The sequence below is a fragment of the Protobothrops mucrosquamatus genome, unplaced genomic scaffold (genome assembly GCF_001527695.2).
Source record: "Protobothrops mucrosquamatus isolate PMUCROS unplaced genomic scaffold, P.Mucros_1.0 scaffold1532, whole genome shotgun sequence".
In the NCBI taxonomy this organism is placed as follows: Eukaryota; Metazoa; Chordata; class Lepidosauria; order Squamata; family Viperidae; genus Protobothrops; species Protobothrops mucrosquamatus.
The window spans coordinates 270,243-297,056 of record NW_015387704.1 but is presented as its reverse complement, the minus strand read 5'-3'; the positions used below and the strand labels follow the sequence as shown (position 1 = coordinate 297,056).

The window sequence follows — 26,814 nt, the reverse complement described above, 5'->3', positions numbered from 1 at the left end:
CTCACTGGACCCCCAAGCTCTCCTGGGTCTCCCTCAATTCATGCTCGGTTTGTGTTGGACCTCTCAAGACATCCCCATCCTGCCCCATCCTCTCACAGCAGTCCTGCATTTGGCCTTGTAAGCTCTCCCCTGATCTCCCCCCCTTGTGCTCCTTGCCTTGGGACTCCCACCACTTCCTACATGTCTTGGGGTTATGTCTGCAACTGAGATTGCCATCGCTAAGTGATGCACTCACATGACATAGCCCTTTATGACTGCAGGAAAACCTTAGAGCATGCTGCATGCTGCATGGATGTAGGTAAGCTGGGGGATCTTAACTGGAGTGGCTTGCAATCTTCTCTGCCAGCTTTCACATTGACATTGCTTGTGGGAAGCTAGCAAGGAAGGTCACAAATATGATCACATGACATATCATGAACCGGATATCCGAGTGCTTGCTTGGATTGTAATCACATCACCACAGGGGTACTGAGATGGCTGGAACTTTGAGGATCATTTGGTAGGTCATAAATTTGATTAGTTGCTGAACAAATGGATATAAGCTGAAGACTTCTTGTATATCCTGTCTTATATTAACAGTAGGTTTGCAGTTTTTCTTTATCCAAACTACTTAAACAAAATTGCTAGGATGATGCATTTAATTCCACGGAACTTGTTTAAAATTAAATATGACAGTAGAGTAGTGCCTTTGTCTCAAACAGCTTCTTCACTGGTACCTGTGACATAATGAATTGATAATAATATTCCTTTGTGCCACATTTATGTTTTAAAGCAGCATGTAGAAAGGACAAGACAATTTCCCTTTTCACAGTTGTAGCAAGGAATTACTCAGTTAGCTACCAAAGAATAACGTTATATAGTATGTATATCAGTGGTATATTGGCAAAATCCTTGCATTTGATCCCTTTTCTTATTTTCAATGTGTAGTGAATTCTTCTCTCAGCAAATTCTGCATTGGAGAGGAAATGTGATTAAGGAAAGCAAATACCATGTGAAAAACGTACATATTCTTAGTAGTACAGCAAGCCCTATAACATGTTTGGTCCTATACAGTATTTTGTGGACCAGAACTTCAGTTTTAATTGCCCAGAGGACAAATCATTTGCAACAGGAACAGCACCAACAGCAGAGTGCTTTACATGGATTCTTTTTTCGATACTTAGCTGCCAGCCTGAACTTTTCTGTTGATATTTGGACATAATCCTGAGTATTAATGATTTCCATTTCAATGCTGTTGATCATTTCACCTTGTTCGGCTACCAAAAGTGATATTTGAAAAAAAAGGCCTCTTAAGTCTTTCACTTGATTTTCCAGATTGACCAGTTCTCGATGTCTTTGTTCAATTTCAGATAACTGGGCTTTAGTAATCTTGACCTCTGTGAGCAGATTTTCATTGAAGATTTCCCATTTCCCTTGTTCCACCATATTATTTAGTTCTTCCTCTGATACTTCTTTTCCTGCCACTTCCAGCTGACGCATAATGAAATCCTTACATTTTTCTTGTTTGTTTGTTATGGCATTATTGTACATAATCATTATATTTTGGAAACGATGGAATAGGGCTGCACACTGAGAACTGAGGACTCTTCTAATGGCAGATGATGAGCTATGTTCTTTTTCTTCCCTCTTCACTATTTTGGAAAGATCATCCAAGCCCTTATTAATGTGCTCTGCTTGAACTTTAATTGCTTTTGTATTGCTGCATTCTTTTTTAAGCACACTGAATCTTCTCATGGAAGCCATCAAACTTTTCTGCTGCCGACTAAACTTTTGAACATCCATTGCCAAACGATTAATATCATTATGAAGTTGTTGTATTTCATGCAAGTACCTTTCAGTTATCGGCTCCTTTTCAAAAATAACAGCTGCTTGTTCAAATTCTCCTTGGTCCTCTTTAATAGCATTAACAACACGGTTGTTCTCTTCAAATAATTGTAGTTCCTTTGCTCTCAGTTTAAGCTCTTGAAGGCGGTCTTTCATCTTCCGATGAATGTATTAAGGTTCAGAAGTATTAAACCCAAGTCAGCAGTGTATACCTAAGAATTAAAATCACTTTCATTAGCATTTATTAATCCACAATCATATTAGAAACATAGCAGAAACTGTTGCAAAAAATTGCCACATGGTGTAGCAGACAATTTCTTGTAGACTCTTTGTATCTATTTTAGAAAGTTGTTTCGAAAGCTATCCGGAAACTGAAATACACACTATTTTTCATATCTTAATATTGATACATTATTGTTTCCCCGCATTTTATCCTTTTTTTGGCAAATTAAAATGATCAATATATAAACTAGTATTTTAATACACCTATATTAGGGCTGTGCAGTTTTTCAATATGGGTGAGGTTGCAAATGTTCTTAGTTACAGCTTCTTAAAACGGATGTACTTTTTATTGGAATCAAGCATTTGTCTGCTGTTCCAGGTCAGTTTGTTATTGGAAACAGATGCTATGCTTGTGTTCCTAGCACCTTTTTCATTTTTAATCCAAAGAGCTGAAAAGCTCTAATATCTCTTCCATACATTCTAGAAATAAGGCCAAATACTTCTTTCCTGAAAGAGAAAGAGGTTGTCCCTTTGTCTAGCCCTGTGTTGCTCCAGTACAAATGCTCTGCAAAACCTTGGCACTTCTTCCTTTCCCCCATGACTGCAGTGTGAATGTACTTTCAATAAAATAAGATTCAGTAGCATATTATTTTTAGTAAGATATGATCATTGAGAAAAATGAAGTAATTTAAAAATAAATGGTGAATTAAAATGCAGATAAAATGATAAGTTTCAGGAGGAGCTCATTATAAAGATTGTAGCCACATCACCATCTTATTATAAGTTCTTTCTGATTTTATCATTTCATCATTCTTTTCTTTTTTCAATCCTCTCCCTCCTCCCCGCCCCCGCCCACTACCACCACCATGGTTGGTAATCATATGAATAATAAAACACTGTCCTTTGGTACATTAATGGAAACTGCTGAGCATCATAGATGACCAGATTTGAAGAGCTGAGCCAAATTATTTTCCAAACAACTGTAGTAGTTTTGCATCTCTTAAGCCGTGAGTGGTTCCCTATGGGAGAAATAAGCTGATCAAGGCAGGGAAAGGAATGAATGCTTGCAGGAACAGACACTGAATTCTCTTTCTTTTGGTTGCTTGTAAAATATTAGCCTATGTACTTCCTAAATGCCTTTACTTGGAATTAATGATCCTTACCCTTCAACTTCAAATTACTTCCAAAAGTTGTCCAAAACACCTAGCATTGGTGGCACTTTATACATCATTTTGAATAAAGACAATGTATTTGGGGGGATGTTCCTAGGAAAAATACATCACACTTCCTTCAACTACCACTTCATCTTCAGAATTGGAAAATACCTTTGCTTTAATTATAGTATTATTTGTATGATTTTTTTCCCTCTTCTTAAGATATTACCAGTCTGTATGCACTAGTTACAAATCTATGTTGTAGCATTTCTTTTTGAGAATAAGGTGCAAACAAGCAATGTTTTCTCCCTGTGATAGAAGACTGGCAAATTATGCACACCTGTGGAATCAAAAACACAGATGCATATTTCTTACAAACACAAATCTAAAGCTACAGTAAAGAATTCATCAGATTTCCTTTCAGCCAATTCACTCAGTATCTGTCAGAAAGAAAAATAGCAGTTACTCCTCTGGGGCTTAGAATATTTCTTGAAGATTCAGGAGTTTGATCCCGTGCCATCAAGAAGTACTTAAGTTCTTATTTAGTTTTAATACCTCCAGAGCACAAGCATTGGTTGGCCAATGTAAACTTAAAGTGAATCAACTGGTATGTAAAGTATTCAAATTTATGTCACAGAATGAAATGCAAAAGAAGTCACTGGAGGTGTACTTAAATTGTCTTGGCTTACAAAAACATCCAGTACAAGGTTCCCATTCATATTTTAATTAGTCTTGACAAGATTCATTTAGATGATGGTAGCCATAAAGGCCCACTGCAAATGGGCTCATGTCTGTTTGCTCTCCCTTCCACTAAAGGGAGAAACAAATGCAGTCAGTACTCCCAAACTGTCAAAAACCTAGTTTCCCAGTCAGCAGAGAAAATAAATGGTTGACTCAATTGTGCAGGTAGCAATACCGGAACACTTTTTGGGATAGAAAGAAAGAACAGATGTCCTTACTGAAAGAGTAAAGTGAAACCTGCAGAAATTAATTAGTCCAATTATGCAGTTGTCATGGTTCCAACAGATAGAGCCAAATAAATCAGAACTCTGAGGCTAGAGGCTTCCTCAAAGAACATGTTTATTGGATACAAAATATTGGCACAGCCAAAAGTGAAACCAAATCTAAAATTCCTTCCAAAGAGTTACACTATTACAAAGTCAAACTTCCCATTCCAGTACTATGCAGTCAGCTACATTTCCAAATAGAATTTCCAACCCACTAGCATAACCAACAGAATGTCCTTGGTTCCCACAGGACACAGAATTGTTTAGTCTAGCAAAAATCCTCCGTACCCCTTCCCATTTGTGTGGCAACCTAGAACGAGCAAGATGGCTGCAGCCAGGTTTGTTGTAGAGTTGACAGCAGTCACCTGGGAGTATCAATCCAGGAAAGACTCCTGATATCACATGCTTAAACATTATTGTTTAAACATCTGGAGGACATGTCCCCCACAATAGATATCATTGCCTCCCTAGAAGCATTTCCAAAAAATATCTGTCTTTCCCAATTGAAGTCAGTTGTTATCTCAAATGGTACGTCTACACTTTATCAAAGGACAAACTTAAAAGATGCTCAGCACCAGTTCCAGGTCACCAGTGACAGAGTGGCATGGAGAGTACACTACTGGAGCAAAGTGTCTCTGAGTGTTCAGAGATCCAACAGTACAAAATCCAAAATAACGTCTTACCGGTCGTCTTTGTTTAGCAATCACAGTTGTGACCGGCAACTCAGTCATTAAGAGAAATGATTGCTAATTAAAAATAATGTGATTGCAACTGTGCTTACAATTTTATTTCAGTTTCCTTTGCTTTACAGCGTCAGAAAGATATGACTCCAAAAATCTGGGTAAATCCAAACAGTGGGGAGGCTTTTCAAAACTCTTGAGGAAGCCTGATAAAAGTGCAAATATTGTAGCTCTTTTTTCCCCACTTCTCCACTCTTGGTATGCTCCCCCAATGCTGAAATAGTTAGCAAGAAGAGAATTGATGTTTTCATTTATGTTCATTGGAGACGAAGGAAGTAAGCAGATATACATTGTGAAGAAAGAGCTACCCCAGCTGTTTTCCTATTGCAGTTGTGAGGCAAACAACTGTATGTTTGCATGTAACTGATTAAGGTCTTGTCAATTTCAGGCAGCAGATGCCAGCCTGCAGAGGGTTCTAATCAACTCATTTGAGCTTGTTACATTGCAGTTAGCACATTTATGAATATACTCTGGAGAAAAGCAGCTTAGGAAGAGAAAGCTTTTGTAAGCAATGTCTCTAGTCTGGGAGTGTGGGGTGGATGGGGAAGGAAAAATGCATGTGGTAAAAGGTATACACACACACACACACACAGAGAGAGAGAGAGAGAGAGAGAGAGAGAGAGAGAGAGAGAGAGAGAGAGAGAGAGATGCTATGAGGGTTGTAAATGTGGACATTGGTTACAAAATTACTACTTCATCACTATTGTGACTGCAAATGGTCCCTGTCCTAAATGAGGACTATGTTTATAACTTTACACACACACACCATTATCAAACTTTAGCATCGGTATAAGGAATCAATAGTTTTTAGGGGGTAAGATGGCAAAAAAAAAATCAACACGCCATCAACATCTTAAATCCTCTTCAAACTCCCTATTTTTAGGGAATCTATTTTTTTCTGTGCTATTTCATCCTTACTTAGTTTAAAGGTACTATTCTTTTTAAAATATATCTTTTTATTTAATGTTGCTTTGTAATGGAGGAACAAATTATAAATGCTTTTTTGTTTTTTGTGTTTTTGCCATTTAAAAAATGATCTATAATTTCTTGAAAAGCTTTTTTTGTAACTCTGTATAGTCCTTTCTGCAATAATACAGCTTATTTTTCTTTTTGCTTACATAATCATTGCTTCTAAGTAGTATATACAGTGGATCAGAAATGTACAAATAATTTGGACCAAAAATTACCTTGGTTGTTGAATGACTTAGTGGGGTCTGAATGTCCAAACAATAAGAAGAGAAAATAGAGTTGAAACACTAAATTTAATTTAAGGCTCTCCATACCTTTTGTTTACTGTCACATTAAATTAGAATTTATAATTTAATCTGCTTTTCATGTAAAAAAATCAATACAATTTTGCAGCAACTTCTAGAGGGACTGTGATCTCTAGAGCTGAGTCTTTTGAGTATCTCGCGTTGCCCTTAAATTATGTACTCTAAAAGAAGAGAAAAATATCCAAGTATGTTCTGCCTGAGTTAGCCCAAATGTTGTTCTTTCCACAACTTTTTATTTAGAAAGTCCTTGTTGATGTTTATTACTGTACTATATGTGATCCTAATAATACAAGGTGGAGATAATTTCGCTCCCAGAGAAAGACAGCATGGTTAAGAATGAGGTGGAGTTATTGTATACAATGGCTTGCAATGAAACTAGAACAATCTAGATCAATCTGCAACAACAAACATGAGTTTTGAGTACTATATCACTGCTATATCAACATAGATGTGTGACCTATGCTAATGCTACTGGGAACAAGAAAGTAAGAGTCCTTCAAGAAGTAGAATTGTAGTGTGATATTTATTGACCAGTATTAAAAATCTGTGAATTCCCATCCCCAGGGTTGGAGGGGCGGCTTCTCTACAAATATTTTGTCTGCTGCAAAGGAGAAGTAATAATGCATTGCACTATATTTATTTAGCAGCATGCTGATAAAAATATACCTTAACAGAAAAAGAAATAATATTACTTCTTTAATAAATTTTGTTCAAATAATATACATAATTCAAAATTATGGAGGTCCTAAATTAAATTTGCATGTTAACACTGTTAGTATCCTTTGTTATAGCTGAACTGAACTGTTGAGTTTCTATATTCAGTATTTTCATGCACAGCAAATGATGTCATTGCTAGCAATGTACACATACACTCCCATTCTCATAATTCCTGTAATAAAAATGCTGAAGTTTCTCAACTGCCTGTTTAGACATTGTCTTAGTAAATCCTTAGTAAAGGATTTTTCCTTTTCAAATATGTACAATAAACATGTTACCATTCCCAAACCAAAACATGATTTAGAAGTGTGTGCACACACACACAAACACACATTTAGTGTTGTATGTGATGTAGTTAACCTCACAATCAGGTCTCTCTGTGGTCTCTGAGAATATCAGTCAATCCATTGTTCACACCACAACCTCTATTATGTATTTTTCAGTAACCCTTCAGTTTTAAAAAGGAAACTTTGTGCGAAGGAAGAATCTGGCATGCTTTCAAAAGAAACTACATTTAAAGCATTAAATACTTTTAACAAATTAGCATTTCTGTATTAAAGCAATAAATTTCTACAAACATATACAACAGAGATAACGTCACATTTAGCAGAGGGCAAACACTATTTTAAATACATATTAAATATTACATTTTCCTAATTTAAATTATTTGGTATATGATAAACACCGTACACTTACCTTCTTCCTTTTTCAGTATCGTTTTGTACTTAAGGATATCACACTTGCATTATCCATGTGTGCATACATAAAGATCTGGAATGTGATTCCCGTTTTAAAAGTTTCTGCTTGCTTAATCTCTCTAGAACTTAATTACTTAGGAAGTGTGCCTTGAAAAACCATGGATCGTGAGAGTCTTAGTTGGTTATATTGCACTGTAGTAGAAAAGCAAATTAGTTACTTTACTCCTAGAGAATCTGGTTCTGCCTGTTAGAGATACTGTACAACCTTACTTTCAAGGCAGGCCCTTTTATTCTAATGAGCCAATACCAGGAAGTGTTTCGTCTAGCTCTCTCCTTACCGTAATTTCTAGCTTATATAAAAATACCTGTTGCTTAATGCTATTGCTTTCCTAAAAATGAAGTCCCTGAACATCAAACACTTATAATGAAAACAAGGAAAACATTGAGGAAGGGGAGAATGTATTACCAAAAGTTTGTTTATGTTTTAGTGATGTTTTATTAATAATTGTTATCTTTTACTTAGCTTTGTATTTTTATTCTTTTGCTATTTGGATGTACACTATCAAAGCTTAAGCAAATATAAAAGTTTTTTTTTTTAAATAAAAGGAATATATTGTTAACGGAGAAAAACAAATTTGAAATTATTGCTGAGGTTTGAAGAGAATTATGGACTTTTCTTAAATGGTCTATGTGCAAACTGAGTTTTACTCATTTTGCTATCTGTTTGTACTTTCAGATTATTATTATATAGCTGAACCAATCCTTGACAACTGAAATGCTGTGATGTAGAGGATGTAGTACAGCACATCATTTTATTCATTTATTCAATACATAAAGTGGTGGTAGAAGGGAAAAACAATTATATGATGTTGAATTCCATATATTAATTCCATTATTGAACCATTATTAAAATTAATGAGGAAATAAACAGTTGTGAAAACTGTTGCAGATAGTGTATTGTAATGAAGTGGACAGTTCTAGGTTTTTGTTCTCTCTCTTTCTTTCTCTCTCAAATACTTCTTTGACATTAAGCTCTCTGAATAATCTGGACTTGTACTCTCATCCCAATACACTTCATAGAGTAATTATACAGATCAGCTGGAGGAAGAACAGTACATACTGTACTAAGCTGCTTAGAGGAAGAACAATTAAACTTCATTTAAACAATTATAAAAATTTTATTACAACCAAATGAAAAGACATGAAATAACTACTTGTGTGATTCTGGTATAATAGTTGCCTGGTGACAAAATAGGTAAATTTGCAAACTTACGTTTAGGGAAAAATTTACAGAGAAGCTGATGTCTTCTGTTTTGTATATCTCTAAATATAATTTCCTTTTTTTGTGCAATGCTTCTTGGTAGTCAACATCATGGTATTCTCTGTTTGTAGTCCAACAAATTTGGAAAAAAACACTGAGCTGGGGAAGGCTATTTTAGAGCAATTTAACAAAATAAGTAAAGTACAAGGAGAGCACTTTCTTTTTACTAAGCATGCTCTTGGTTCTAAATCAAATGTTTTAATGCAGATCTTGTCAGTACTATTTATCTAGACCAGGCATGTCAAACTCGTGATGTCACATGACGTTGTGCGATGTATCACGACTTTTCCCCATTGCCAGCAATGGGATGGGCGTGGTTTCAGCTTGACACATCTGGCCCGTGGGCCGGCAGTTTGACATGCCTGATCTAGACATTTGCAACCTACACTGAAAAAAATCATAACAAGTACAAGTAGGGAAGAATGTTGCCTAAATATGCTGTTTTTTTAGTTCATTTCCAAGAAATGGAAATATTGTTTTAACAATTTTAATAACTTTGCTGTGACTTATGAAAATTGATATTTTTCCTTAGAAGAACAAAAATAGGAAGATCAATCTTATCAACTATATTGTGCATAGGCTTTTCTATCTGATTTTTTTAAATCCTGGGGTTTTTCAAACATATTTCCTCCATTGAGTTGCCAACCTGTCTGTAAATAAGGGCAGCTCGGAACTTTATCATATAGGTAGATCACAAACTTGGAAATGTCTATCTGTTACCAGAACAAGACATTTTCTAAACTTACAGCTGCTTCTAAGTTTAAAACTTGCAAGAACAATATTTTTTCTTTGTAATTTAACTTTTGATTTCATAATACTTTTACTGTGACATTAGTTGTGTTATGTACAGTACACAAACACTTCTACCGCAATCTTATTTTGAAGTGAACCTAGTGAAATTTCCTGCCATAAAAAGCTCATAGGGTTGCTTTCTTACAACATAACATTGTAAGCCAGGCATGTCAAACTGCCGGCCCGCGGACTGGATGTGTCACACCGAAACTGCGCCCACCCTATTGCCGGCAATGGGGAAAAAGTCCCGATAGACCGTGCGATGTCACATGACATCGCGAGTTTGACATGCCTGTTGTAAGCCTATTGTCATCATATGATCATCAGAGTCAGACTTGGGCATTTTTACATAAATTTCACTTTCCAATATGATTCCAACGTATTTGCTTTTCAGAGAATTAGTCTAAAAAGGGCAGCATTTTAAGGAGGTGTAGATTCTAGAAAGGAAAAGCATAATAGGAAAATAATGCTTTAACTGCCTTCTGCAGAAAATTATTTGAGTTTAGTTCACCCAGGATGTGTTTGATCAAGATATAGGCTTTCTGACATTTAAGAAAAGTGAGAAAATAAATTAGTGATTTGTATTTATTCCACTGAGAAGAAACTATTAATAAATAGGCAGCAGCAATATTTCTGTTTGGCTATAAAAAATGTTTTGTGTGTGTCCTGTTATTTGTATATATTCTGCTTATCTATATTGATTTGCATTGATTTTTAACCATAGTAGGTAGCATTACCATATGTTTTATTTGATCTTTTTTCCCCTTAGATTAGCAAATAAACAAGACAAAGAAGGTGCCTTGGCAGAAGCAGATGTGATTGAATATTTATCTCTTGAAAAGCTTGTCAATGAGCACAAATGCTTCTGTCAGATTGTAAGTGCATTTTAAATACAATTAATTTTCTTAGATATGTTGCTTGGCAAAATTTTGAAATAAAATTATGCAATTCTATCACTTTATTTTTCTCTATATCATATGTCTTTTTATGTCTGATTAGTGGTGGCCATGAGAAAGTTGATTTGGTTGCTTATTACCTGGATGATAAGCAAATTTCAGAATGTCATTTCTCAGAAAAGTGTTAATGGAATATCAGTCTCTGTAATATCAGCTTACTTTTTTTAAAGCATTGAATTTTCTGATGAAGCCTAATATTCAGGTACTACTATCTATTGTTGGTTCATAAACAGGGAAGGTTAATCAGTTCAGCCTTTTTAAAATTGTCTGGTCTGTTATGGAGCCACAACTTCCTATAAAGTTATCAAAAAAATTGCATGGACCTGTCATCAGAAGCTAAGATTGATTTGAAAGACCATAACAGCAGCAACAACATGCTATGGAAATACACGTTTCTGTTATATTTTCTTTCATTGACTAATAAAATGAAGAACTATCACATTGACTGGGGAAGGAAGACCGTTCTTGACTGATACGCCAACATTCTCCATATGAATGTTTCCTTCCCCATATAAATGTTTTCTGTAAGCATCAAGTGTCATTTCACTTGTGTTGAAATCATAGGAGTAGGGCTGCCAGGCACAACTGAATGTACCAGTGCAAGCCCTCCCAAATATTCCTTGAACCTATGATAGGTTTGTCTTAAGCTCTTCTTTCCATATGGTATTCTTGAGAGATGCAGATGTCAAGTATACTGTCCCCTCAATAGTGGTGCATTGGATTGATAGAATACAATTGCATTAATTCTTCTGTTTTTAATATTATATTAATAATTATAAGCTAGAGTTTCTGAAAATGGAGCAGGGTTTCTGAAAATAGAGCAGCATATACATTGAAGTATTAACTTCAGCTGCTTCAGCAGTTGAAATAGCTAATTTTTGAATGAATGAAAGAATAATTAACAAATAAATTACAAATTGTGCTTATTTTCAAATGTATATTACAGATTTGGGATTTGCAGATACATCCAGATTAATAAATGATAATGTAATTTGTTCTTGTTTCAGTTTATTTATGTAACATAAAATATTCATTTCAGTTCTAAATATGCTTTTTATTCACTTAGATTAATACGAAAACTAAATGAGTTATGGTGACAGAAAGAATGCTGCTAAAAAAACAAGGAAAAATCAGAATTCTCCGAAATATACTTAAGATTTTCTGTTTTATTATCGTAAAGTACCATTTTGTTGAATCTGGAAGTAATGAAACATAATAGACAAAGCTTTATGGATTTCTTTTTTAAAAAAATGAAGGGATAGGGAGACCTATGGAGATAAAAAGTAGATACTCTAGTTAGTTTAATGGACACAGGATGCTAAATATCTGCAGAAGTAGACCAAGAAGGAATAGAATGAAATAATCAAAAGGAAGATACTAAATTATTGTAGAAACAAAATAGAACAAAGTAACAAAAAAGGTTTCAGAGATGGACTACTGCAGAATGTAATGTTTTGTGGCAGAACATTTGTTTCATTCTTGGAAAATTAAATCTTGATTTAACTGTTCTCGTCTTAAAAAGTTAGAATTTCAAGACAAGAAATTCTTGTGGGAGTTTATTGAAAGCAGCAACAGTTTTTGAAAAGTAATTTTCAGAACATAGAGGCAAATCTGAATCTACATGCCTCTGGAAAGCTATGTTAATACATAGCGAGTGAGATGGAATAATTGGATGGGTCAAAATATGAACAAGTTATCATTGTCAAGTGTGCTGCAAAGTCATTTTCAGACATTTTCAGTGAGTTCATAACTTATTGTTCAATTTCATATTAATATAAGGGTAGTGCTGATTTTTCCATTGGTTATAGGAGCCTTGTTCTGCTATTGTGGGCTATGGAAGAAAAATTGACAAATCGATAAAGAAAGGTTTACTTTGGCTATTACACACTATAGCAAAAGATTTTGATGCCTTACATGAAAGAATTCAGAAAGACATCACAGAACAAAAAGCCATTGAAGAACAAGAGAAAAGAGAACGAGCAGAAAGAGTGAGGAAGATAAGGAAAGAAAGGTAGGTAGAGTAAATCATCTTTAATTTACATGAAACATTTTATAGTACATTACAGATTGGATTTCAAGGTACTGTACAGCAAAGACAATATGACAGATCTAAAATGTAATACACTCAGTAATGGGTTTTCATATTAGACATGATATGACATAGTGAAAGGTGTTAATAGTGATCATCTACTAAGAATGACATTTCCATTCTGACCATTGTTTATTCAAGGCAAGCAATAAGATCCAGAATCATACCTGGTGCTCATCAGCTTTGTTGAACCCTAAGACAGTTTTGTCATTGGCTAGAAATTATGGGCTTTAACACCATACTTTGTGGATGCCTGGTTGGGGAAAGTTAGTTTAGATACTCTGAAGGATTTGTAAAAGTGGGTACTTCAGATTGGTAGAAAGAGAAAAATGCATTTTTCCTACAGTATAGCTACTGTGGTTAATCTTTATTAATATTTTCTCATTTCATGCTAACTTTGAGTAATTTGTCCCAGATTCTGAGAGAGCATGCAGAATTTGTCATAATTTGATATTATATTTGAATTATAGCCAAAAAAGAAAGCAACTTACCATCTATACGTTCAACTTTTGATGGAAATATTTAGTTACAAATGTTTGTTTTTAACAATTTAATACATGTGTTAACTTGTTCAGATGGAGTTTAAAAAAGGCTACGTCTGCCACTTCTAGCAGGAAAACTTAATACTTCTTTCTAGCCAGTGGATAGAATTCTGGTCCCCCCCCCCATTCTTTAGCTTTGTCTTTTAAGAGGAATAATGACTTTCTTTATGCTTAAAAGCTAAGAATAACCAATAAAATTTAAAACATAAAAATGGGGATATATAATTGGAGAGGCTGCAAAAGAAGTATGAAATTATGTAGGTGACTCTAGCATCTTATCATCAGGTACTTACTGTGCCAAAACTGACTGAATGGTATTAGAGTCAGCCTGATATGGACCAGGCCAAGCTAGGGATACTTTAGCAGCTTCTCCTTTTCCAACAAACATGGCCAACTGTGATGATCACCTGGACCTCTCAAAATAGAAAGCAAAGGGAAAAAAAATAACCACTAGTATCAAATCACACAAAGAAAAGGAAAGAAGGGTCAAATATAAAAGAAAGGAATTTGAATTTGAATCATAGCAATGGCAGACAGACTTGACAACAATCAGCACCATCAGTAGTCCTCTGACAGCTAGGATATACGTATAGAGGCTGGTAAAAGCATAGTAGTGCTCAAATCCTCCAACTGCAGACCAAGGCCAAGTACATCAAATCTGCCCATTGCTAGAATGGTGGTAAGAGAACAAAATGAAATCAGATTTGGCAATATGTGAGAAGAGGCATGTTCCATAACAGAGGAGTAAATAGGACATGAATCATAACAGTGTTTTTCAGCTCTAACCAAACAAGAACAGATAAAATGACTTAAAAGCTCAGAATGGGAAATTGGACTAGTTTTATTATTGAGATAAATGGAAACTGATAGGGATTTCTTAGTGACTCTTCACTATGTTTAAGTTTTCTTTTAGCTAACTAGAAAAGTACTGAGGTACGCTTTTAGCCAGCATACCAGATTATGGGGGAAATAGTATATATCTTATTCCTGAAAAGAACACTCACTAACTTAAAAATCTGCAATTATTTATTTATTTTACATTTACAATATATGTAGAACTGGTAATTCCTTGGTATTTCCATCTTTTCAGTTATGCAGAAATTCATATAATAAATTTAAAAAAAAATACAAATTTAGGTCAAACAATCAGGCAAATAATGCATATTTTTATTATCTTGGTATAGGAAATATATAATTATTTCTTTCTGTTGAATTGGGTTTTGATTTTAACCCTTTGCTTTAAAGGCAGAACAGAAGATATACTTCAGTAAATTAATGAAAGCTAGGTTATTCTAATAGAAGAATTGTAAACAGGTTTTCACATTGATTGTTTGACTTCAGGTCAGTTTTTTCAACTTCACATCCATCTTTTAAAAGTTCATCAATCACACTTTACTACATTTTGATATAAAGCATGTGAACTGTTTTCAATATTTGTAATATTCTAAGAATTTTTAATTTTAGTTGATTCAAAATATGTATCTTTTTTTCTTAAAAATAATCAGAGAACAGAAAGAGAGAGAAGAAAGTGAACGGGAAGGAAAGAGCATTTTGGATGAAGAAGACTCTGAGCTTGTAACTGGAAACCCATTTCAGCCCATATCAGCTGTAATCAGTCAGGTATTGAAGCAGCCACCTGTGGAAAATGTTTGTGACAAATCAATTCATTGTTCATGAGTGCTTTAGCCAGTATTGTGGTTTTGAAACAAATTCAAATTCCTTTCTTTTATATTTGACCCCCTTTTTCCTTTTCTTTGTGTGATTTGATACTAGTGGTTATTTATTTTTTTCCTTTGCTTTCTATTTTATTTTTTGTTCCTCTTATTTAGATTTTTGTTATTAATAACTGCTATGCTTGCCTCCCTACTAGCTCCTTTTGCTTGCTTGATAACTAATTATGACATATTGGGAAATTTGAACCCATTGCTACATAATAGAGTATTTAGATAAATCTATATCAAAATTTATTTTGAGATACTTTTTAGTTTTTATATGGCTATAACTAAAGTAACTTGTATTTTTCCCAAACACACGAGAACTTCTATTTCTACTCTGGGAATGCTTCATGTAAGATAAGGCTGCACTAATGTTAGGTTGCTACTTGTATCTAGAAGGCCCTTTGGTCTCTCATGTGTTTTGGAAAAATACAAGGGATTGATTTCACTCACCTATACTAGAACTGTTCCTTCTACCTTTGATAGGTTGTTGAGATTAAGAGGCATTAAACTTTTTTGACCTTCTCTTGTACGGATACAGGCCATACACTTTGCCAGATGTGTAATCCTTTTAAATTTTAATCTTGGCTTTCTGCTGTCTTTTCTAGTACTGGCCTCCTCTAATTGTTTTCTCTGTAATTTTTTAAGCTTCCTCTAATTTTGGGCTTCTTGTTTCCATGGCTTGATTTGAACAACTACCTAGTTTTTCTATGCCTTCTTACTCCTGTAGGTGGGCAAATAATCATCAGTCTTTTCTGCTGCATAATTACTTGTCGATAGGTGGTATTTTTATATGGCTTGAATAGGACTCCACATTGCATATTGAATATGCGTAGCTAATGCACATATACAATATGCATACCTTGTTACATTGTATCAGTGTAATATTGTAACTTTTGCTTTATTACAATCTGTTATGGTAAACTTAAGTAAGTTCTTTGGACCTTTCATATAAAGCTGGTTGCTAACCCAACTTTCCAATTCCTGCTTGGGCTTTATAAATGTTGTTCTGTATCATATATTCCAAAAACTTGTCTATGTTTTTCCTTTTGTTAATTTGGGGATTTTAATATTTTGAGGCCTTTATTATGAGATGAGGAAGAAGATCTTACTCCCATTCCTGGAGTAGTTATAGCTATAATTATGTACCACTATTATTTCTTTCAGTTACCCCAAATGAATCCTCTTTTCTGATCATTTTTTCTCCAATCTGTCTTGTCTAATTTTTTGTCTAATTTCTGTCCTATTCTTGGTTTTTTTGGCATAACTTAAATACTTTTCCCCCCAAGAATTTTATTCCTCTCATAACAGGATTCGCACCACTCTCAGTGCCTTCATATTTTCAGTGGTTTCTTGTTTCTTTGCTACTACCAGAAATGAACAGATGTGTATGGACCCAGATACTATTAAGGCAAGATTAATTACATAACTAATTTTTGTATGGCAGGGCCAATTTTAAAAAATTATTTCATTAAATTACTTTTCTTTTACATTAACGGCTGCCTACTGTATCCATTGCCACCACCATATGTTGTGGTGTGGAAAAGGATAAAATAGTTCTGAACAATGCAGAGAACTGGAAGCCAAATAAAGTATATTCTATATTATAATACAATGAGTAATACAGTGAGTAATTTATTTGATTAGTGTTCAGTCGCAGTGCCCTTACCTATCCTGTATATGTGCATGTATGAGTTCTTGATTACAAGTCTAAATCAGCAATTTAATATTTATTTATATATCACTCTTAACCTCCATCCCCTTCATTGAGATAAATAAATATGCATTTATTTACAGAGCTGCCTTGAAATTCCTTAATTGCTTCAACTGTTAGAACTTTTTCAGCTGTTTCAATAGATATAGGCAATTTCTAAACCTAACAAATGGGTTTTTTATATTAATTCCTCTTTCTAGATAGCTTAGATAAACTTTTACTTGATATTCTGTCCTTAAGGATCCCCTTCCTGGAAGCAGAAGACAAAAAAAATAATTATTTCATAGTTCTAGGATTCTGGTATCTTATTTGCTTCTCTACTCTGTTACAGCTCTTGAGCTGTTTCTCCTGTAAGGATTCTTTCACCCCTGCTGTCCAATTGTTTTATCAACAAATACACTCCAAATCCTTCCTTCTAGATTCTACTTGCTGTTGCTGATATTTTCTACTGTATATATCTATTTCTTTGTGGATCTCTTCCTTCAATGTCTTTCTTGATGTCTTTGATCTTTTAATTCTTTGCTGACATGAACAACACCTCCAACTGCTTATAAAGAAATACAAAGCAGAATGCCTTTTCCTGCCAATTTTTCTCATATAATGGCAATCAGTTTCCTGATTATCAATAAAGCAAAAAAAAAAATCATAAAAAAGCATCAGTGGATCAATATTCACAAATGATTTGCATTTATTTTGGTACTTTCATTTATGAAAGGATTCCAGATGTTCAAGTTGACTTCAGAAAAAATTGAGGAAAATATGTCATATTGCTAATTCATGCTGGGTAATTGAGAGAGCCAAAGAATACAAAAAAACTATCAGTATATTTTTCATTGATTATAGAAATGCTTTTGATTGTATTGATTACTTCAAACTGTGGAATGTGTTTATAAAAATAGGAACACCAGAACATTTTATTTTCCTGATGCAAAATTTATTAAAGGGTCAGAAAGCCATATGGCAAAGCAGATTGGATCCAGGCTGTCAAAGGATGCTTTTCCCTTTTAAATAAATCAGTGTATATGCAGAGTATATATTAAGGCAAACTGGATTTGAAGAATATGAGTGTATTTTAAAACTGAAGAAACATCAATAGTGATGGCACTATTCTCATAGCTGAAAATACAACTATACATAATATATAATAATTGAACCATCAACAGTAAAGGAGTCAATAGTCAAGAAATATGCCACAGACTAACATTTGGTAGAGTAGAATCAAAAGACTTGGAAAATATATTTAGATGCCAGGATGTGCTTATAATACAACAATCAGAATGGTGCAGATATTGTTCATTGAACAGAAGAGTTTCTCATTTAAAGCAAAAATGGTCAGACTCAAATTGTAATACTTTGGACACTTGATGCAAAGAGAAGCAAAGAGAAAAGGACAGCCAGTAGCAGGGTGGTTGAATTGAATTTCAGCAGTGGGGGCAGAACATGGATGAAAGACCTGAAGGATGAAGGACCAGATTAGAGATGGTTCTCTTGGAGAAAATCTATTTACATGATTGTGAAGAGTCAATACAAACTTGATGACACATAATCAATCAAAAGATAGCAATCTTAAAGGGTACCAAGTTTTATAATTGATGTCTTTTCAATTAATTTCTTGGAATAATAGTTCAGAATTTGAAAAAAGCTGCCATGGTATCAGAATCAATATAAGTAATTAAAGGCTTAATACTCTCCACGGGGGGAAAAGCTTTATTTCATTTTTAAATCCATTATCCATTGCAATATGTCACTAAAATTGCATAGAAATCCATATGCTCATATAAACTGAACTAAGGTCATTGAGAATATTTGCACAGTAAAATTTCAAACACCTGAAATTTAAAGCAATTAAAATGTAGTTATATAAGCAGTTTTCTTAGAAGAGCTGAATATTAATTAGAGGTTCCATTATATGAAATTGAATATTATTTTATATTATTGATGATATATAATCCAGTAGGAAAGGCTAGTATAAGACATATATATTGATCATAGGCTGGCCATGATAGTGTGTGTGTGTGTGTGTGTGTGTGTGTTTGCACTATTTGCAAAGTTATTGTGAAAAAAAAAAGATCTCCTACAATTTGAAAGTGCAGTTTTATAAAAAATCTTGATTTAGTGCCTGATATAAATCCATAATAATGTATAAAACAGTTTGTAAAGTTAATGTATGAAATGTATTTCAGTAATTCTTTTAGAGTGTCCTCTGATTTGTTGTTGACATTAACTCCTCCCCAACTAACACTTGAAATGCTGCTGTAGTAAATGGCATTTTCTTCTGTATTTTGTTAGAATGAAAAGAAAATTGAAAAAGAGAAGAAGAGGCAAAGGGAAGAGAATGAAAAGATTGCTATTGCCTTGAAACCTAAAACAAATCAGGAGATAATAGATGTTCAGAGTCTGAACAGTGAGCAATCCAACGAACAGAGACTGATAGAAAACTATAAATCTGCACTAACACAACAAATGGAACACGAAGATGAGAATGATCAGCACATCTCAGAAAGTCTTGACTCTGGTGATAATGCCACTTTGAATCCAGGAACAGGTAGACTGATAAGAATTTGTAAATGCTGTTGCCAGCCAATTTCAAAAGTTCAGTTCAAAGTTTGAGCTTGGAGGGAAAGGAGAATATAGCAGTTAGGCAACCTTTTTAAAACGGACTAGGAAAACCTAATGAACTGCCAAACAATTGATAGATTTTTTTTTATTAACTGACAAACTTAAATTCCAGTAGTCTATCATGAATATATAGTCTTAACTGAACATTATGTATACATAATTAAGTAAGAACTGTGTGCTTATTACAAATAAAGTTGCATGCTCTGATTAAAATCTGTCTTTATGTAAGCACAGATGTTTTCTAATTGCAGTTCAATTTTTTCATGTAACATCAGTGGTTTTATTTATATTTGATTTAGAAAACAGTAAAAAGAAAGCAAAGAAACTAAAATTAAAAAGAAACCATCGAGTTGAACCGGTCAATACAGAGGAAATTGTTTCCCCCCTTCCTACTCCAATAGCAACACATACACCAGGTGAGTACAGTGTGCATCAGTTTTTAAAAGTTGAGGTCTTGAACACATGAATAACACAATTTCACATGAAGTATTTCAAAAGAAAAGATATGTATAGTAAGTATATGGCACTGTTAAATATTGTGATGAAAAGCCTAACAGATTTTGGGAACATAAAGGAGGCAATGAGAGAACAAAGGAGAGACAAGGGTAATGCAGAAGAAAGTCCAGGGGAAAATAAAAACATAAGAAAGAGATTTAGAGTAACTCTGCCTTAATTATACTACATATAACTTATGGGGGGAAGTTATTTTTATAAGTTTCATGATTCTGTTATATCACCCAAATTGCAATAAAGATCTTTCCAGATTATGGTTCCCAAACTCAGAAAACAAGAACCGTTTGAATTTCTGGAAACATATTTATTGCTAATAGAGTGTTATTACAGAATCTTGAAAGCTTACTAAATAATTCTCACACATAACATACATTGGTAAGGCGGTTTTACTCTGAATCTCTTTCTCATGCTTTCCTCTGTTCCCTGGACTCTCTCTGTTAGAAATGACACTGTTTATTCTCTGCTTTGTTTTTTGTAACTTCTGGGCTCCCAAGGTCTGTTAAATATTCCATCCTAGAAATTTACATGGCAAGTGAAAAAAAAAAGCCCTGGCTATATAAGAAGGAACGATGCCTTATTCCTCAAATGAATTAGAGAGCGAAAGAACAGAACAAAACTTTTACTTCCATTGGAAACGAAACATATTTTCGTCTCATTTTATTGTTTATTTTTTTTGGGGGGGGGGGGGAGACCTTTATAGAATATTGTTTTATTTGTTTGTTTATTAAATGTTATGCCTTTATCCACATCTGAGGGATAAATTTTCAATATCAGAGTCTTAATCCTACGCAAATTAACTTCTACCCCAATATGTCTACCATGCACATCAGTAATAAAAGTTCTGGTTTTATTAGTAGCTTGAGATTTTCTCCATGTACATAGATGAATATTTGCTTTATCAGAATTGTTGATTATATAATTACTGTTTGATATATGTATATATTTTTGCAGTTGGATGGGAAACACCAAAAGTTAACAGAATTCGAAAACTTGACCCCCTTGGTGAAACTCATCATAATGGTAATTTCAGAGGAATTTGACCTTAGCAACATATATTTTATTTTGCATATTGGCTTATTTCTTTCATTTTGAATAATTTGGTGCTTCTTTAAGAACAATCCATAATTTTCACTCCTTGTTTTTCTCTTTAACTATATGTAAATGGAATCTTGTTAATAATTTTATTTCATTGTCTTTGCTTCAGGACAAATCTGTTGCTTATTGAGGTGGTCATGTAGTTATATATTGCTCACAGGGAAAAAATAGAACACATTAAAGTGCATAGGATCATATCCATGCAAGGTCTGCTATGAATTGCTATAAATAGATTTTAAGAAATATCGAAGATCACACATGAAATAGGAGAAAAGTATCTTCTGAGCAGACAAGCATTCACACAATCTTTATTCTTTCTCTTCTTAATGCCTATAAATATTGAAACTTAAACACAGTTAATCAGTTGCTGAATTTTAAAAGGTTCAGTAGAAGGGGGGATTTTTATGAGTTAATTAGGCAGAAAGCCACTGTGTGCCTAACTTACTTATGTGAATATATAGAAAGGATTTGTAAGTACATAGAGTTTTTATTATCATATGGTTTTCTAAAATATAATTTTGTTATTAATCTTTTTAATAGCACGTGGAAGGTTTTAGTTCTTTTCTAGTAGATTCTGATTTATAATAACCTCTTCACTGAGGATAAGAGTTATTGTTAATAAGTATTGTTTCATTTTCAAAGTATTTGTATCATTTTAGGTAAATACTTGTAAAACCATTGGAAATGTTTTCTGTTTTGACAAGATGGCATTGTTCAGTGATAGAACATATGTCATATATATGGTTGCTGTTCAATTCCAGGACCTCTAAAATGATCTTGAGCAATAACACTGAAAAAGACTAATGCCTGGCATGCTGGTTTGATCTGCTTCTCAGAGCATGTAATATTAAACTAGATCATAGTTATCCAACTTTCTCTAGCTAAGGGCTATATTTTACCTTTGAATGGAATACCTAAGGTCATACTTCAAAAAAACAAAAGGACACAGTTAGACAAAAACTAAATTTTATTTCAGCTATGGTTAAATGCATTTAAAATTAGTTAATTAATTGCAGTTAACATGGTGAGCTCTATATATTTCATTTTCCCCCCTTCTTTTGTATTAAAATTTATGAAGTAGCAACTTTTGGAAGAGTTGTAAAATGATAACCAAGATGTTCAAGTTTTGCTTCTCTAGATTAGAAAGATGTATGGAGAATTTATACATTCATAAAATCTATATTTTGTACATAAATTGATTTCCTTTGTAATAGACAACAATATAATTTTCAACAGTTTGTTTACTATCCATATTTCTTTTTAAGGAGTATAAAGAAAAGAAAATGAGAGAAAGGACAGAGAAAAGAGGTAGGGAGGAGAAGGGCCATGTTATCTGATTATAATCTTTTTGCTCTTAACTATGGGCCTGATTGTAACTGGAGTTAAAAGTTGTCATTCATTGTACAATATTTTTCTTAAAAAGTGGCATAGAATTATTGTTATGCAAGAAATAGTTCTGATTGCAAGTTGTAAATCAAGTTTCTGAAGCTGTACAGATGAGATATTTCCTATAAGCTTTGATTTTAACTCAAAGAATACAATTGCTTATAATTTTGCACATACTTCTTTCAATTCTTGTATTTCATTTGAATACATGGCAACTTTAATTTGAGATGGTGAAAGAGATACATCACTTGAGTACTGTTTATCTGGATTTATTGGGATTATTATATACCACTGACTCTAGTTTAGAAACTAAAGTGAATAATTACTAGAATTTTAGAATTTTAGTTCATAATTGCACTTTTCTATAATTTAGGCCTTTAAAAAAAAGGACAAATATTCCCAAAATTTTATTCTTCCTTAAGTATTTTTCTATAGTTTTATAGTTTTCTATAGTTTTATAATTCTTTATGTTGTTTTTAAATAAAATTATATTTAAGTTTAGATCAGCTTTTAAGTGAAGTTGCATTCCTTGACCAAGAGATCAATTTCAGCCATGAATCTTTAGAAAAAGGAGAGGCAGTTGGGAAATTCTAATCAGGCAGGCAAAAGGAACAGGGCAATTTTCAGGAAACTATAGTGGGGAAACAGCACAATGACCCCTTACCTCCAGAATATTAAATATCAGGATAAATCTAGCAACAGAATAGGGGAGCCACAATTCCAAATTCTAGAATTATTAGATACAGGTAATCTTCCCTAAAGAACTGCAACTTTATCATTAAGCAGTGTAACATCATGACTGCACCTGACATGACATCAGCTTTGCTGCAGTCATTAAGCAAATCACCCAAGGTTAAATGTGATGTCACTTGATTGTGATTTGCAACTTACTGCCAGCTCCCCTGTTAACCTTGTTTGTCAGAAACTGGCTGTGATGGTCACAATGGTTATTTTATGGCCATGAGACACTGCAACAATTGTAGATGTATGTCAGTGGCAAAGCATATCAGTTTGACTGCAGATACCGGGACGGCCATAAGTTCCAGTCATATGTGTCAGCTGTGAAAAGGCAAAATCATTAGAAAAGAGACTGAAAATAAAATTGAAAACATTGTCATTCCTTTATAGTAATTTGGTCTAGTTGCATCTGGAATACTGTGGAGAATTTGGTTGGCACATTTAAAAAAAAGACTATAATATTTTCTGGGAAAAGTGAAGATGATGGCAATCAAAACTACTAGGCTCTTGAACACCTTCCTTATGAGAAAATGTAGAACATTTTTAGCTTAGAGAAAGTGACAGGGGAGTAAGTGACAGGGGAGTAAGTGACAGGGGAGTAAGTTAACAGTTGAAGTATATAATAATATCATGCATGGGGTGGAGAAAGTGAAGGGGAGTTTTTCTCCCTTTATTAAAACCTTAAGTCTGGGAATCATACTGTGAACCTGACTGGAAGTTTTGGAAAAAGTACTTCTTACACACAACACATGACAAATTTTTGGAATTCAGTATTGCAAATGTGATGTCCAGTAATTTGAGTGGCTTTTAAAGGGAGTGGATTCAAACATCATGAAGGACAATGCTATCAAGGGCCATTAGCTCTGAAGACTAAATGTTATCTCTCAGCTGGTGGTGCATGCTTTCAAATACAAGTTGCTGAAGAGCATCAGCAGGTTGATTGAATGTCTCTACCTCCTGCTTCTATGCACTGCAGGAGCATAGGTTGGCCAGATAAACAAAATGCTGGACTAAGAGAGTCTTTGGTCTGATTCAGCAGTTCTCTTCTATAAAAAAGGATCTTTTTGTTTTAGAATATTATTCTTGTAAGGATTTGTAACCAAATTAGTTGTATTATGTAATCCAACTCTTCACTTGAAGTATTTTTGATTTATAGAAAATATATAGGAAATATTGTATTAATACCATACAAAATAAATAAAAACATATCTTAATACCTTGCAACAGGTTGAAATTGCATAGGTTTTCCCTCTGTAGAGCTTAAACAGTATTAACAGATAACATTAATTATCCATTTACATCTGGAGAGGAAGGAGTTTTGATAAACTAAAGCAAAATATGATGTTTCAATAGATAAGACTTACAAATCTATAGTCAGCACAGCTAAAAGTAAAAAAAATCCTTAAAAACTGGTGAATATAACCAGTGTAACGTCCTGTTCTGTCTCCTCTGAAAGGATCCAGTATCTTTTTATAGCTTTATAATTTTGCATATTCTAAGCCTGCCTGATGTATGTCTTTTAATTTTTTTTAAAAAAAATGGATGTTTCTGTTCTGCTGTAATGTGGTTTAGTAATTTGATATTTGTCTTATTTTCCTCTTTGACATTCTGCTTATATTAAAAAATACATTGTCATAAAAATCTTAGGATATTTGGTTTCGGAACTCTGTGCAATCTGCTATTCACACCTCCAAATCACTGATGTTTATATCTACTTTAAATCCTCAATGTTGGTTGGGGAAATAGGGAAAAAGAAGAGAAGTCAGATGCTTCTTAATAGAAATAATCCTCTGAAATTATTCCTTTTATTTTCTGTATTCTGACTGATTTGATCAATTTATTTATTTATTTTATTTATTTTATTTAATTTATATGCCGCCCTTCTCCCGACAGGGACTCAGGGCGGCGCACAACATATTTAAAACCAGAACATATATACAATCCCCCCCTTAAAACCAAATTAAACCGAATTTTAATGTTGCGTCTTCCGAATATTTAAAACCCAATGTAAAATCCACCCTAGGTCAGGTCCGCTTGCTGGAANAGCACAGCTAAAAGTAAAAAAATCCTTAAAAACTGGTGAATATAACCAGTGTAACGTCCTGTACTGTCTCCTCTGAAAGCATCCAGTATCTTTTTATAGCTTTATAATTTTGCATATTCTAAGCTTGCCTGATTTTTTTTTAAAAAATGGATGTTTCTGTTCTGCTGTAATGTGGTTTAGTAATTTGATATTTGTCTTATTTTCCCCTTTGACATTCTGCTTATATTAAAAAATACATTGTCATAAAAATCTTAGGATATTTGGTTTCGCAACTCTGTGCAATCTGCTATTCACACCTCCAAATCACTGGTGTTTATATCTACTTTAAATCCTCAATGTTGGTTGGGGAAATAGGGAAAAAGAAGAGAAGTCAGATGCTTCTTAATAGAAATAATCCTCTGAAATTATTCCTTTTATTTTCTGTATTCTGACTGATTTGATCAATATATTATCTATGAAACATAAGGTGGATTGAGAGTGGCAGTAACAGGGATTTTATATATATAAAGAATATTAGCCATTTGGTATCAGTTAACTTAGATTGTTCTTATTATATTTAACTAATAATTCCTTCTTTTTTCAACATAATTAATTTGTACCAGTTGGGAACAAGGTCCTCTATATTTGTTTGTATGTCTAGGATTAGAGTAGTTGTGGGTGAGTATTTGTAATTCTAAAACTGTTTTTTGAGTGTTTAATGTTTCTCTTTTTCAAGTCATTCTGAAAATAAAAGTACAGCCAGAAGGAATGACAATTATTTTTTAAAAAAAGACTGAAACCGATAAGCATGTATTTTTCAGTATATAAATTTTGCGCAAGATAGAATTGTAATTATCAGATGAAACCTAAAGATTTCTATATGCATATAAAATCAGAGAATTCCATGCCTTTTTTTCTGTTCAATTCAAAATAGTTGGGTTAATTGTTAATTTGGTTTCTTTTCTAATTTGCTTTAGATTTCTATGGAAAGCCATTGCCACCACTTGCTATGCATCAAAGACCTAACAGCGATATGCATGGTGTCATTTCTTAACTAGTCATCATTTTGCAGCTTTCAAGAGGAATCTAAAATAACATTACATTAGACATTGCTTTCTTTTTTGAAGAGATACCTGCTATTCCTATAAGTTGCTGGGCAAGGCACCAAGATTACATTGGGATTCCTGGTAAGGATGTTACTTCTAAAGGTTAACAATTCTGCTTCCTCAATTTACCAGCTGCTCTTCAAAGTTGACATGGAACAAGAAAACTCACAAGCAGAATTCTTGCAAAAGAAATGACAACCAAACTCAACTTGGTTATGCATATACATGCTTTCAGTTTGGCTAAATATTTTTCTATATTCAACTCTTCAAGAGTTTTTTTAAAAGTACACGCATGTTCAAAAGGGGAAGATGTGAATTATACATTTAAACATTTTGATATATTTTTATAGTATTTTATTTGTTTTTAAGAAATTATTTGGTCAGCAGAACTATTTTGACATACTAAAATGCCTACCTATATTCATAAGTATCTACTACATTTTTTTTGGGAAAAGCAATATATTTGTGTGTGATTTGAATCACAGTTTGCCTAATTGTTAATTATGTTGTTTTATCTTGTTCCTGATCCACCAAAAAGAAATATGTGTTGGAAGGAAACTATATTCATG

The 26,814-nt window shown here is 33.5% G+C and overlaps 2 protein-coding genes across 3 annotated transcripts in view; one reads left to right on the top strand and one right to left on the bottom strand.

Moving 5' to 3' along the window:
* Positions 1-26,492, top strand: part of ARL13B (ADP ribosylation factor like GTPase 13B) — a 43,493-nt gene extending 17,001 nt beyond the window's left edge. Inside the window, exons 5-12 of one of the 2 annotated variants that reach the window (XM_015822359.1) lie at positions 10,519-10,624; positions 12,514-12,716; positions 14,842-14,956; positions 19,055-19,310; positions 19,684-19,800; positions 20,849-20,917; positions 22,258-22,300; positions 26,117-26,180. In XM_015822359.1, coding sequence (XP_015677845.1) covers positions 10,519-10,624; positions 12,514-12,716; positions 14,842-14,956; positions 19,055-19,310; positions 19,684-19,800; positions 20,849-20,917; positions 22,258-22,265 — 874 coding nt within the window. In that variant the 3' untranslated portion in view covers positions 22,266-22,300; positions 26,117-26,180. Of the gene's footprint in view, positions 1-10,518; positions 10,625-12,513; positions 12,717-14,841; positions 14,957-19,054; positions 19,311-19,683; positions 19,801-20,848; positions 20,918-22,257; positions 22,301-26,116 lie in introns of both variants that reach the window. The other variant, XM_015822358.1, reaches the window with a different exon arrangement.
* STX19 (syntaxin 19) lies at positions 527-7,862 on the bottom strand. The gene is made up of 2 exons (XM_015822360.2): positions 7,635-7,862; positions 527-2,036 (listed from the first exon to the last, which is right to left on the bottom strand). The coding sequence occupies exon 2, from the start codon at positions 1,978-1,980 to the stop codon at positions 1,099-1,101; it is 882 nt and encodes a 293-aa protein (XP_015677846.1). The 5' UTR covers positions 1,981-2,036; positions 7,635-7,862; the 3' UTR covers positions 527-1,098.
* Positions 26,493-26,814: the final 322 nt, after the last annotated feature.

Coding starts and splice junctions, on each gene's coding strand:
- STX19 (XM_015822360.2), bottom strand. CDS start 1,980: ATGAAAGACCGCCTTCAAGAGCTTAAACTGAGAGCAAAGGAACTACAA.